The sequence below is a fragment of the Galeopterus variegatus genome, unplaced genomic scaffold (assembly GCF_000696425.1).
Source record: "Galeopterus variegatus unplaced genomic scaffold, G_variegatus-3.0.2 Scaffold3572, whole genome shotgun sequence".
NCBI lineage: Eukaryota > Metazoa > Chordata > Mammalia > Dermoptera > Cynocephalidae > Galeopterus > Galeopterus variegatus.
In genome coordinates, this window is record NW_007729683.1 from 74,116 (window position 1) to 88,616 (window position 14,501).

Genomic DNA, 14,501 nt, shown 5'->3' on the forward strand with positions numbered 1-14,501 from the left:
AAAAAAAAAAAAAAAAAATTCATCAGATCTCTGATTTGGAAACTCTTCACCCCTTTACAGCACTTAAACTGGGGTGTGTACAAGTCAAGTGGGAAATGCTTGCTTTGTGGAATTCCTTCTTGTGCCCAGTAGATAATTTTCCATCAAAACATTCACTGGGCATGTCACAGTTACTAACAAAACATGTAAAAGAATTGTATGTGCTCATTTCAGAGCCATAAATGACTATAGTCATAGATGCACCTTTGCCCATTGCTCTTTCCTGTCCAGGGGAATGTGCTCTGAGTCTCCTGGGCAGGAATGCAGATTGGAGGCAAAAGATATTGTTACAACCTACTGAAAATCATGGAAGCACAAACCTTGATTGGTCTGGAGAGAGAATTTGGAAATAGTTGTGGATCTGGCCAAGAGGAATAATAATCGAGGGGGCTGATTATGACAAGCAGGGAGACAAGTGGTTTCCAGAGTGGTAAAGGCTTTTTCTCTTTTGCTGATGAACTTCCCCTCCTACCTACTCAAGGAATGGGAGAACCAGCAATCTTTTCCAAGAACACTTAAGACTGTGGACTCCCAGATCTGGAATTGACAGCTCTTCATGCTAAAATGATCAGAATGCTACAATGAAAACACTGATGGAGGACTTGGAAAAGTTCCTCTACAACGGAAAACTGCAGTGGAAAAAAGTCTGAATAGAGGTGATAGGATGATTCTGATTTAAGGAAATACAAACGGCAGGAGTTGGTGAATGAGGAGATCAGGCAACCCCGAATAAAATGGTAGATGCAGGTACAGCAGTGGTTCTCAACTTTGGCTGCACCCTGGAATCATCTGGGGAGTCTGAAAAGATACTGATCCTGGGTCCACCTCCAGAAATTTTAATTGTCCTGGAGAATAATCTGGGCATCAGGATTTTTAAAAGCTCTCCAGGTGATTCTACTATACAGCTAAGGTTGAGAACCACTGACTTTGAGGTTGACTCCCAACTGGCGGGTCATAAGTGTCACTTATTAAAGACATTTTCTTTGACTCCTAGAGAAAAATGAGAGGAGACTCGAAAATTGGTCATTTTCTCAGAGCTAAAGCCTAGGTGAAGAGCCTTTGAGTGTTTTGCTTTGTATGCAAGCCAAGCATTGAGCGCTGGTAGAGGAAGCAGGAAAAACATGTTGAGTCAGAGCAGGAGAAGGAGAATGTGAGAGCTTGCCATGTCCTCAGTGGGAGTAGGTGTGTGAACAGGGGCTTCCCACCAGGCTCACCTGCAATCTCTCCCACCAGATCTGGCGGATGATCTCTCGTCGCTCAGGGACAAGTTTGTACTGGATAACCTCCTCCAGCTCGGACAGCATGTGGCAAGAAACCATGGCCTGATAGAAGCAAATCACATTCCATCCTAATTACCACATGAACAATCCAAAAGACATGATTAATTTAAATCACTCCTGGTGTCAAGGTGTCTGCTGACCCAAGAAAACAGGCATGTTTCCAGTAACCTATGAGTCCTCAACAGCTCAATCTGGAAAAAAAGAACTGAAATAAGCCTCAAAAATGACCATGTGCAGAATACTTGACACTCACCCCATATGCCCGACTGTAGCTCTCTCCTGCCATTGCAGTTAACTCAGCATCCAGCAGGTCCCTGGCCTTGTCAATGCACTAGAAGAGAAACAAAGAAGCCTAGAATTGAGCTCTGGACTTGGGAGCTTAGGGTTATTTTAGGGTTTACCTACTAGCTGCAGAAATTACGTGTCTCACTTTAATTCCAGTGAAGAAGAGAAAAATTCACCAAAGAAGGGAAGAAACCTTTTCTCAGATTTGGATGGCTAGTATCCAATTTCTCACCAAAGACAGAAATGTAAGGCATCCAAAACCTTAAAGTCTAAGGTAATACCACAATCTTGGGTGGTGAGGGAGAGGAAATGTGGACTATGAAACAGAATCGCTATGCTTTTGCATCTCAAGAGGACACCCTTGGGGATCTACCTTCTTTTAACTGTTCTTTACTAGGCATGTTTGTGAAAATAGACTCTACACACACTTGAATGGCTCCAGGTGGTCGTCTCTGGCTTCTAAGCTTCCCCTATCCTCATGAAGGGGTGCCTCTGAAATCAGCAGAGATGCCCAATCCTCTCCATGTGAATGGGGGCTCTTGTGGCTCTGACATACACCACTCAGGTCTTGGTTCTCTTCATGTAATTCAGAGGCCAGGGAATGCCACAGGACTGTGGCTTGGGTCTTCTCTGTGCCATCAATTAAAAAGCCCTTACATGGAGCTTTTCCTCTTTTAATGTTTAAGGTTAATTACTGTGTCCCCATCCCTTAAGTGCTCAGATCATTTCCCTGAGCATCTCATCTAAGATAGTTTGATGCCTGCCTGGGTGGATGTGATTAGGTCCTTACTTCATTCTGCAAGTCAGCACAGTCTTTGCAAATAAAGCAATAGCTTCCTTGGAAGGTAATCAACATGTGACACAGCTGCATGGCCAGAAGACCCTTGTGACTGACCGCTGCTGTAGAGTGGGACTGCTGGCTCTCTGAATCCTCCTTTGTTGAAACTCACAGCTTCTCTCTACTACAAAGAATGCTAAGGCAAGGCAATAAAAAGCATGCAATGATGACCCAAGAAGCTAGCTCCAAAAGCAATTGCAATGGTAACTCCCAGAACACATTTTCCTCCCTCAAAAAAGAAAGAAAACCCAGCTGATGTGCTAGCAGTCGTCTTCTTACTAAGTACTATGCATCAAAGCCATTCTAATGAGTTCACACAGTCAAATCAACACCAGAGCTAAAGTACAATAGCCTATTTACACAGCACCATATGCTCAGGACCTCTTGGGATGTGCACAACAGCCTTATCTTTGATGGAAGGTCTGGGTACACTGCAGGTTTTTACCTGTTGTGCCAAGGAGAAGAGGTCCTGATGTAGTGCCAGCACGGCTCTATAAAATGCCCCATCGTGGGTGTCCCGAGGGATCATGCAGGTGTACTCTTCCATACTATCCCACTGACCTAGGCACATAGAGAGAGACAGACAGGAAGCATCAGGGTGGTCAGCTGGCTGGGCTAAAGGCAGCATCTCAAATAGGCTTTGCCATTGTTACTTTTGTTTATCTTGGGGTACAAACAAGACAAATGAACTTGAGCCTTATGTACCAAAATCCTGCAGAGGCCCTCTATACACTGTGGGGGTTGATTTAACAAAAAAAGCCGTATCTTGTCTTCCAAACACAGGACTCCACTGCTGCCGCAGGGAGATCATGAAAGATGAGAGAAAGCGCATGAATGCAAAGCCTGCATATCAAGTGGGTTTAACGTAACACCTCATTAACCTACAGAACTTTCTCAGGCTTCTCTAGGTGAGATGAAATCACCTTCTTCCCTACTAGTGAAGCATCTCACAGTTCAATGGTACATCAGGAAATTACATTTTCCTCTAAACAATTAAAATGGCTATTACACAGATAGAGGACAGGATTAGACAAATAGCTTGCCTGTTTTTCACTCTGGCAATATCTTTGCCTTAGGAGGGAGGAGATAAATATTTTAAGAGGCTCTGTTATAACAGAAAGATGGGCTAGGTCACAGCACAGTGGTCTTTGTGTCACATTAGACTGGGGAAATGGTTGCATCCGGGAAGATGTATTCAGTTCCCCTGGTGGGGTAAGCATGTATCAAACGCCAGGATTTCCAAGACCATCTGCAGAAAAGATATCAGCTTCATTAGCTGCAAATTGCAGGGCTGCCAATTTTACAAGGCATTTTCCTGCCTTTCACTCCTGACCATCAGCTCATCCATTCTCTATGCCTCTGGGCAAAAGCAAATAGCAAAGGATGACTCCTCAGGAAGCAATTTGGTTTTGAAAAATGTCCCGGATCCAGCCCAGAGCTCATGAAAGGAACGGATATGAGCTCTATGACTCAAGAGAGAAAGAAGAATAGAATGAAGGTGGAAGGTTATGTAACCTTCCTCTGGACTCCACAGATGAAGCTTTTCATCTGGGATATCCTATGAATCCTTTCTCCTCTTATCAAGAACATCCCTGGAACAGATGTTGCTAATCCTCTCAGCTGGAGCCTACTGTAAGAAATCCACACATGTCTGTATGGATAAAAAAAAAGAAATCTCTGCTTTAAAATATCCTGGGAATAGGAGTGAGGTGGGTGAGTGTTGGGCAGCAAGGAGGAGAATGGAGAAAACAAAATGGTCAAAATGTTTATAATTATTGGAAAAGGTGAAGGGCCAATGGAACAGTAAACTATTCTCTTCACTTTTATATATATATATATAGGGAAAGTTATATAATAAAACTTAGGAAATAAAAGTAGGTGAACAACTATCTTCTCCTTTTACTCTTGCTTGGGATAAAGACAAGATGGGTGGAGCTCCAGCAACTATCTTGGTTCATGAGGTAGAATAAGCATGCAAAGCAGAAATATGGAAAAAGGCTAACGATGATGGAGTTAAAATACCAGTCTGGGAACGTCTACCTCTAGATTTCATTTATAAGAGAAAAAAAATATCAACCAGAAGCTTGTTTGGGACAAACAAAAACAAATCCCCTGTTGATAATACCAAGTTCAAGGGTTCAGATCCCCAAACAAAACAAAACAAAATAAAACGAATCCAGTGGCTGGCTGGTTAACTCAGTTGGTAAGAGACTGGTGCTAATAACTGCAAGGTCTAGGGTTCAATCCCTTTATAGGCCAGCCACCAACAAACAAACAAACAGACAAATAAAACAAATATGACTGTAGTTTAAGAAACATATTTGGTCTTTGTCCCTAGTTCCTGGCACAGAGTTCCTAAAACCCTTCAAATTTCCTGAGTGATGGGAGTGAACTCCTTTTGATTCTGCTAATGAGGTGACTGAGGCCTCTACGTAGTCTCAGGATGTGAACAGTTACCAGAAAGACCAACTGATTACAAGGTTGGAACTTTCAGCCCCACCCACTGACCTCCAGGGAGGGTGGGAGGTAGCTAGAGATTAAGTGCTATCAAAACTCTTCAACAATAAGCTTCCAAGCTGATGAGGGTGTGGGGAGGATGGTGGTGAACCCCAAGTCCACGGGGACAGAAACTTCTGTGCTCCGGACACTTCTGGACCTCACCCTATGTACCTGTTCATCTGGCTCTTCATCTGTACCCTTTGTAATATCCTTTATAGTAAATGAGTAAACACAAGAGAAGTGTTTCCATGTTTCTGTAAGCCATTCTAGCAAATTATTGAACCTGAGGAGGAGGGGTCAATGGGAACTCTGATTTACAGCCGGTCAGTCAGAAGCACAAGTCATAATCTGGGACTTCCAATTGGTGTCAGAAGTGGGAGCATGCTTGTGGGACTGAACTCTTACCCTGTGGGACTGGATGCCATTTCCAGGTAGGTAGTGTCAGAATTGAATGGAATTAGAAGACACCCCATTGGTGTCAGCTGGAGAACTGCTTGGTATGTGAAGAAGACTCCCACATGCCTGTTGTCAGAGGTCTTCTGTGTGAGTGTGCTATATTTTTCTCACCCACTAAACCTCAAATCTGATGCTTGCTCATTGCTTTCCTCAGCTTCCCCATAAAGATCCATTTTTACCCATGTCTAACAAGTCAGTCAAAATCATCACATTTTGAAAGGAAAGGACATATAGAGGATTCTGAAGTAGGTAGATACAGACTGTTTTCACACCTCCACCTGCAGCCTGCAGTCAGAGGGCCTCTCTCTCCCCACCTTGATTAGGGTGCAAGGGAGGGAAGCCTTACCTAGTCCCCATGCGGCTGCAGCTGCCATCCGGGCCATCTTGGCTTGGGTCTCATCATTAACCAGGGTCCACTTTTCACAGCACTGCTGGTGGAGCTGCCCCCTGAAGGAAAAGAATTACCTAGTACGGTTAACTGAAATCACCTCCACAACCTACCAATCTTGCTCTCCAGCCTGTGTTAGCTGAGGGCTACAGAGAAACTGGAATGATAGGGACCTACCTTGAAATGGGAGCCTTTAAATAAAAAGCACATTCTAGGTCATATAAAACAGAAGTGAATGGGCTATTTGTTGTTTCTATGGACTGGTGCTCATAATTTGAGAGTGAGTTTATCAAGAATAGGGACTGTGTCTACTTCTATATGATGTGAAATGTCTTGAACATCTGGCCTCCTTCATAAGTATTAAGTAACTTCTCTCATATGCCAATGAACTCTGGGCTCTTCCCTTTGGCAGGCCTACAGAGAAAGCAATCTGAAGAGACACATCTGGACATTCATTTTGAGCTCAAAGGTATAAGGAGAACTGACTCTTAAAAGTATTATACAAATGTTTTCAGTCTGAAATGAAACCCAAATGAAATCAATCTGTACAGAAGAAAGGCTCTACAATGGTCACACCTACGAGAAATCTAGATGCTGCCTATTCTCAGAATTTAACACAATTACCATGAGTGTAAGGACTCTGAGATATTGAGATATGAATGGTGGTTAACAGACCCCAATACACAAAGAGAACCGAAGCCCTCTCAAGAAGAGAGATTTCCTATTGACTGTTAAAACTATTGCCCTCTCATATTCTACTTCTGAATGGAAGGACATAAAACACCACTATTGTGCAAATATGAGCCCCTCATTTCAGATGAGCTTCAAGATGCAGCTAGGAGACTCTTTAATTTTTCCTACTTTCTGAAAGCATGCTGTAGGATGTTTTAAATTGGTATTGGAAATGAAGTCAAGAGAAAGAGCACAAATTCCAAGTGGCCCAGGCTAGAAGCCTCATGTGACATGTGCTGCACTGCACTACAAGGTAATGTGTGTGTGGGGAGGAGGGGAGGGAGAGAAGATGCTGAAGCCAATCACTGCTGAAGGAATCTAGTCTAGGCTGAGCTCACTGCGAAGCTGACTGGGGACCACGTTCAGGAGAAGAGCTCAGGGTCATTATCCGACATCGTGGCATGGTAGCTAGTAATTTCACTGTGTCTCTTACACATGATCAAAGGAGCCAGGGACACAAGAACTCTGGCTCAATACGGAGCCAAGACCAAAAGAGGAACTGCGTGGCCACCACTGAAGCTCAGTGACAGGAGGAGGATAAACCTCAGTGTTAGTTTCCTGCCACCCAGACTTAGAAACCTTCATTCCCAGTCCCTACTAAGGGTTAGCTTAGAACAGTGGTTCTCAAACTACCACCTGCATCAGAATCTCCTGGAGAGCTGTCCGTACTTTACTCCCAGAGTTTCTGATTCAGTGGCGGTGGGGTGGGGAGGCTGAGAATGTGATTTATTTATTTTTTTTAAAGAAAATGACCAGTAAGGGGATCTTAACCCTTGACTTGTTGTTGTCAGCACCACACACACCCATGGGAGCTAACTGGCCATCCCTATATAGGGATCTGAACCAGTGGCCTTGGTGTTATCAGCACCTCACTCTCCCAAGTGAGCCATGGGCCGGCCCTAGAATGTACATTTCTAATAAGTTTCTATGTGATGCCAAAGTTGCTGGTCCATCCGCCACGGTTTTGAGAACCACTGGCTTAGAGCATTAGGAACAGCTCATTTGTGTAGCATATTTTTGCTGGGGTACTACCTGGAGGTAGGAGAGAAAAGCTACATAATCTCTGGAGGTCCTTCCAACCCTAGATTTCAAACTTTTACAGCTGGTGGCCACAGGCAATTCGGTCTCCCTCTACTCTTTTGTCAGGACCACTTGTTTCTGTGCCACATGTCTAGGGATTGATCTTTTCCTTTCATCTAGAGGCAGGGAGGAAGTTCAGTGATTAAACCCCACAAACTGTTACCTCAAGAGACAAAGCAGGGAGCAATGCAGGAGCAGCACCCTGGAAAGGCATTCCCAACAGAGAAGAAAGGCACACTGACTTCACAGCCATGTGGCTGTGCGAACGGCTGTCAGAGTCTGGTTGTTACACATGGAGAAACAGAGGCAGGGTTCCTCTCTACCACAAATATTTGTTACAAATATAATGCTGAATATGCTCAGTTCTAACTCTCAAGGGTGGAGGGGGAAAAAACAAATAAATAAAAAATATGAGATTGTTTGTGGGGCAATAACCAAAATAGGTTTTCTGACACCTCTCACTGCATACCAGGGAGAACTGGGTGAAAGTCCTATCCTCCAGGACTTTGACTTTCCCATCTAGTGCTGCAGCAAAAAGCTCAGAAAGCATTCTCCCATTCGGAATACCTCAATTGGCTGGCTGCCTGTGATCTTACTCCCAAGGAATCTTTTCTCAAAGATATAGAGGCTGTGTTTGAAATAGTGTGAGGAGGTGGTTCACTTCCATTCACCTTGGCTGCAGATGTGGCTGTGTGCACAACGGGGCTGGAGGAGGGGGATTACTTCTCATAGTCAGCCTCCTGGAAACGGATAAGCCTGGGGACAGGGGAAGGGTCTTAGCTCACTGGTAACTCCAGATCATTCCTGATGCCACCTCTGGTGAATATCTGCTTCAGGCATGTTCAGGATATATGCTCAAAGCAAAAGAAATTTAGAAATTTCACTCTAAACAAAATTGACTGAATAAACCATATCAGAAACCTCCATATGATCAGGAGAAGAATTCTGCTTCTTTCATTGTTTTTAAAAATCTCTTTTAGTCTCCCATATTCTTAAATCCCTTGGTCAGCAGCACTAGCCACTTATACTGTACAGGTAATTATAAAACTGGAAAAAACGCAAGAGATCAGAGGTATATGGGACTGAGAACCACACACTAGGAGTCCTGTATCACTCTGCTCTTAGGAAACCTCAGGCAATCCATCTCAACTTCTGTGAGTCTCAGTTTCCTCAACTGTAACATAAGCAGATTGAATGAAATTGCATTTCAAGTCTCTTCCAATGCATTCAGCTGTCCCTACTTAACCTAGCTAGGGAATGTGGTTGTCTCTAATTTGAACATGGGGGTAGAAGGGGAAGAGGCCAGGAAAGGTTTCAATGAGGAAGAGATGGTAGGGAGATAAAAAACAAAACAAAACTAAACTAAACAAAACTAAAAAAACAAAAACAAACAAAAAAAATGGTGGGGAGGATTTCAAAGAACAGAAGAATAGGAGAGAAATTCAGAATTGATAGAATGTGGAGTTCAGAGAAGAGCAAATAATTTGGTCACAGATCAGATTATGAGATACCTTAGAGTTCACTTGAGAAATGGCCTGTAGAAGTGGGTGGGCTGGAGCCACAACACAATAGTCAACCAAAGAATAAAATACCTACAAATAAATTCAGCTAAGGAGGTGAAAGATCTCTACAATGAGAACTACAAATTACTGCTGAAAGAAATTAAACACGATACAAAAAGATGGAAACACGGGCCGGCCCGGTGGCGCACTGGAGGGTGCGCCGCTTGGGAGCGCGGCAGCGCTCCTACCGAGGGTTCAGATCCCATGTGGTGACTGGTTCCCGCTCACTGGCTGAGCGTGGCGCGGGCGCAACACTGAGGGTTGCGATCCCGTTGCCGGTCCCCGGCACAGGCGCGACACTGAGGGTTGCGATCCTGTACCAGTCAGTAAAAAAGACAAAAAGGAAAAAAAAAAAAAGATGGAAACACATTCTACACTCATGGAATAGAAGAATTAACACTATGAAAATGGCCATATTACCCAAAGTGATCTACAGATTCAATGCAATCTCCATCAAAATACCAATGACATTCTTCACACAAATAGAAAAAACAATCCTAACATTCATATGCAACAAAAGACCCCTAATAGCCAAAGCAATCCTAGGCAAAAAAAATAAAGCTGGAGGCATTATACTATCTGACTTCAAATTATATTACAGATCTATGGTAACCAAAACAGCATCGTACTGGCATTAAAAGATACTCGGAACAATAGAACAGAATAGAGAACCCAGAAATCAACCTACATACTTATAGCAAACTGATCTTCGACAAAGGCACCAAGTTCAGTGATTGGGGAAAAAATTGGATCTTCAATAAATGGTGTTGGGAAAACTGGACATCACTATATAAAAGAATGAAACTAGACCTGTACCTCTCGCCATATACCAAAATCAACTCAAAATGGATCAAAGACTTAAATACAAGGCCCGAAACTATAAAACTCCTAGAAGAAAACATAAGGGAAACAATTCAGGATGTAGGACTGGGCAAAGACTTTATGAATAGGACTCCAAAAGCGCAGGCAACAAGAGAAAAAATAAACTAATGTGATTATATCAAACTAAAAAGCTTGTGTACATCAAAGGAAACAGTTAACAGAGTGAAAAGAATGGGAGAAAATATTTGCAGACTATGCATCCAACAAGGGATTAATACCCAGAATATACAAGGAACTCAAACAACTTAACAACAACAAAAAGTAACCTGATCAACAAATGGGCAAGGGAGTTGAATAGGCATTTCTTAAAGGAAGATATACACATGGCCAACAGACACACACAAAAATGCTCAATATCATTAAGCATCAGGGAAATGCAAATCAAAACCACACTGAGATATAATCTGGCTATTTACAGAAAGACAGACTATTATCAAAAAGACAGAGTAACAAATGCCAGTGAGGATGTGGAGAAAGGGGAACTCTCCTACATTCTTGGTGGGACTGTACATTAGTACAGCCTCTATGGAAAATAGTATGGAGGTTCCTCAAACAACTACAGATAGAACTGCCATATGATCCAGCAATCCCACTGCTTGCTATATACCAAACCCAAAGGAACAGAAATAATCAAGTCAAAGGGATACCTGTACTCCCAAGTATACTGCAGCTCTATTTACAATAACCACGAGTTGGAACCAACCTAAATGTCCATCGATGGACAACTGGACAAGGAAAATGTGGTGTATATACATAATGGAATAATACTCTATCATAAAAAAGAATGAAATTCTGTCATTCACGGCAACATGGATGAACTTAAGAGAAAATTAGGTTAACTGAAATAAGCCAGGCACAGAAAAAGAAATACTGAATGTCCTCACTCATAAGTGGGAGATAAAAAAACAAATAAAAAAGAAAGAAAGAAGGATACAACAATCACGACAATATGTTGAACTTTCAAAAGGAGAGAACAGACTGAGGTTACCACAGGTGGGAAGGGGGTTGGGGGGGTTTTGTGAGAAGTTGGTAAAGGGCCAGAAAAAAATCATTACATTGTGTAACGATGAAAATACTAATTATCCTTATATGGTCACCATATATTGTACACAGGTATTGACATTCAACTCGGTACTCCACAGATATGCATAATTAATTGTTTCAATTAAAAAAAAAAAGAGAGTCACTCTGACCTTCCCCATCCCTTCTTTCCTGAAGCAGGTAATAACACCTAGGAGGGATATTCTGACCTTCCCCTGAAGCAGGTCATAAGACTCCAACGTGAAAGATGCCCTCCTTAGACTCGGAGGAAAGGAGCATCATTATTTCTGAAGACAAAGGGTCACAGAGAAGAATCTGAACAAACAGGCCTTGCTAAGTTTCCCACAGTTTATTACCACTAGATTATACCTTTCTGCCCTATCCTACTCATATTTCTCCAGGACTATCCACTCTTCATCAAACCTACCATAAAAAACACTCAGGTTTAACTGTTTCTGTGGATCTCCATTTCCTCATGAAGGCTCCCATGTCATGTAAAAAAAAATTAAATAAATTTGTATACTTCTCTCTTATTAACCCGTTGTTTTGTTACAGAGGCCTCAGCTGCGAACCTAAGGTGCATAGATAAAAAGATATTTTTCCTCCCCTACACTTGGATTATCCTTGGAAGTCTACACAAGGGCCTGGTCATAGTGCATGGAAGTCTGGGTGGGTGGGAGACAAGGAGAAGACTTAGTTTTCATAGTTCTGTCACTGTCATGTACTGCTGAATTTTGTACCATGTGCATATTACCTTTTCAAAAAATAATGTTTTTTTGTTTTTTTTTTTTGTGACCGGTAAGGGGATCGCAACCCTTGGCTTGGTGTCACCCACACCGCGCTCAGCCAGTGAGCGTACCATGTACTGCTGAATTTTGTACCATGTGCATATTACCTTTTCAAAAAATAATTTTTTTTTGTTTTTTTTTTTTGTGACCGGTAAGGGGATCGCAACCCTTGGCTTGGTGTCACCCACACCGCGCTCAGCCAGTGAGCGTACCGGCCATCCCTATACAGGATCCGAACCCGTGGCCTCAGCGCCCCCAGCGCCACTGCGCTCCCAGCGCTGCACTCTCCTGAGTGAGACACGGGGTCGGCCCAAAAAATAATGCTTTAAAAATAAAAAATTAATATGAAGTTTTTTTCCTTTTTTTATGGCAGCTGGCCAGTTCAGGGATCCATACCCTTGACCTTGGTGTTATCAGCACTGAAGGTTTATTTTTTAACGTACCCTTCAGGGTCAGAGAGTTTCCATATCCCAAATGCAAGGGTATAGTCCTGTGGAATTCTGCCTGCCACAGATTGTTGCTCAGGAGGCCTGGCTTCAGGGGAACCTTAGGCTTGTACTGATCTGGCCTTTGAGGAGCTCTGGGTGCTTCCAGCCTCACATTCTATCTGGAAGCTCAAAACTGTAATTCTTTCTTCCCCATCCCTTCCACATCTAATCAGTCTCCAAATCCCATCAATGATGCCTCCTAAACATCTCTGGATCCAGCTGCTTCTCTCACCCCAGTGCCATCAGTCTTACCTCTTGGCCACTATCACCTCTCCCCTTGGATGGTTTCTGAACTGGTTTTGCCATCTCTTCTCAGGCCTCCCTTCAATCTACTCTCTAATTTGCTCCTAAAGAATTCTTTTTATAATGCAAATCCCATCATGATGGCTCTCCAAATTCTTCCTTGGCCTCCCAGTAAGCCCTTAATGTTAAAGTCCAAACTCTTAGGGCCAGCCAGTGGTGGCTCACTCAAGGCCGCAGGTTCGGATCCTATATAGGGATTGCCGGTGCGCTCACTGTGCTCACTGGCTGAGCGTGGTGCAGACAACACCGTGCCAAGGGTTACGATCCCCTTACTAGTCAAAAAAAAAAAAAAAGGCCAAAGTCTTAACAGGGTCTACAAGCCTTATATGAGTGGTCTATAAGGTCTATAAGCCTACCTCTCCTGCCCCACCTTCTACCTCTTTCCAGATTGCACCTGGTCACTTCAGCTATACTGAACTTTCAGAACACACTGTGCTCCTCACTGTACAGTCCAAGTTAGATATCAATTCTCCTGAAAGGTTTCCATAACCCTCCAAGACTGGATTAGGGTGCTTTCTATTACCCACAGCCCCCTGGGTCTCTCCTTTATTACTGTTATCACACTATATTACAATAGCCGGGTTATCTGCCCTGTGAGTTCTGGGAAAGCAGGGGCTGTATCCTCAGGGCCTGTATCCTCAGGGCCTGGCACAGACACTGTTAATGAACAAGTACTCTATAATTACTGGTGGGAAGGTAGTATGGCATTCTGTTTTAATCATTTAAAACTGCAGTTAAACTATTTAATGATGGTAGTATAGCATTTTATTTTAACTATTTTAAAAAATTACATTTGATGTTGGAAACAGAATGGGGATCATTTTTTTCTTTAACATCCCCCAACAACTCTCTAAACCAACACCTAGCCAAATGATCTCAGTTAGGCATTACTGTTGCTTCTACCTGGAATACCCATTTCCCCCTCTCCCTTCTTCATCTGTCTCCTAATTCTTAGTCTTTCCTCCAGGAAGCATTGCAAGATCACCCTGCTCTCTCCTTTGGTCTTCCAAAGTAATCTGCTCATACCCTTGTCACTGTCCTCTCAGGCTCTATCAACACCACAATCTAACCAACTGAGAACCGGTCAATCCCCTCTCAGGCTTTAAAAACACTCTGTTTAAGTGCCTGTCCCATCAACCTCACAGTAAAGGCCTGGTTTTTTCTGTCTTTTGTATCTGTGGATCCTGACATAGTGCTGGGCCCATTGTTAGTATCCAATAAAGGTGTAGCACCTGAAGAGGGAAGTCATTGTTCCTCTTTCCTAAAAGCACTAGCAAGAGCTAATTAAAAAAAAAAAAAATTACGGTTGCACAGTACAAATATGAGCTCTTCACTAGGTTAGTCAAGGTCAAGAAAGTAGAAGGAAGGAGGAGGCGTAGATTCCAGGAGCATTCCCAAGTCTGTCCTGTCCTAGAGCATTACAAAATTTAAGTTAAAAAAAATTTTAAAGTCTTGCTATTTAGCAGCTGAGACAGAAGAGCAAGATAAAAACAACAAAGTGATTCATAGGAAAATATCAAGGGAAACAAAATCAGTCTGAAGTGGAAACTCTGGGGAACACCTTTCTTTCAAATCTAAGATCAAAAAGATAAAGTCTCGGGCAGGCCCGGTGGCGCACTGCTATAGTGCGCCACTTGGGAAGTGCGGTGGCGCTCCCGCCGAGGGTTCAGATCCCACATACAGACCGGCCGCTCACTGGCTGAGCGAGGGGCGGGAGCAACACCGAGGGTTGCGATCCCGTGGCCGGTCCCGGTCCGGTATGAGCGCGACACTGAGGTTGCGATCCGTTGCCGGTCACAAAAAAAGACAAAAAAAAAAAAAAAAAAAGATAAAGTCTCTA

The 14,501-nt window shown here is 43.1% G+C and overlaps 1 protein-coding gene across 2 annotated transcripts in view; it reads right to left on the reverse strand.

Moving 5' to 3' along the window:
- The window catches only part of MTOR (mechanistic target of rapamycin (serine/threonine kinase)), a 134,757-nt gene that overhangs the window by 31,077 nt on the left and 89,179 nt on the right, over positions 1-14,501 (reverse strand). For both annotated transcript variants that reach the window (XM_008585443.1, XM_008585442.1), the window contains exons 31-34: positions 5,744-5,844; positions 2,888-3,003; positions 1,573-1,650; positions 1,254-1,361 (exon numbers count right to left, since the gene is read on the reverse strand). In XM_008585443.1, the coding sequence (XP_008583665.1) occupies positions 1,254-1,361; positions 1,573-1,650; positions 2,888-3,003; positions 5,744-5,844 (403 nt within the window). The remainder of the gene's footprint in view (positions 1-1,253; positions 1,362-1,572; positions 1,651-2,887; positions 3,004-5,743; positions 5,845-14,501) is intronic.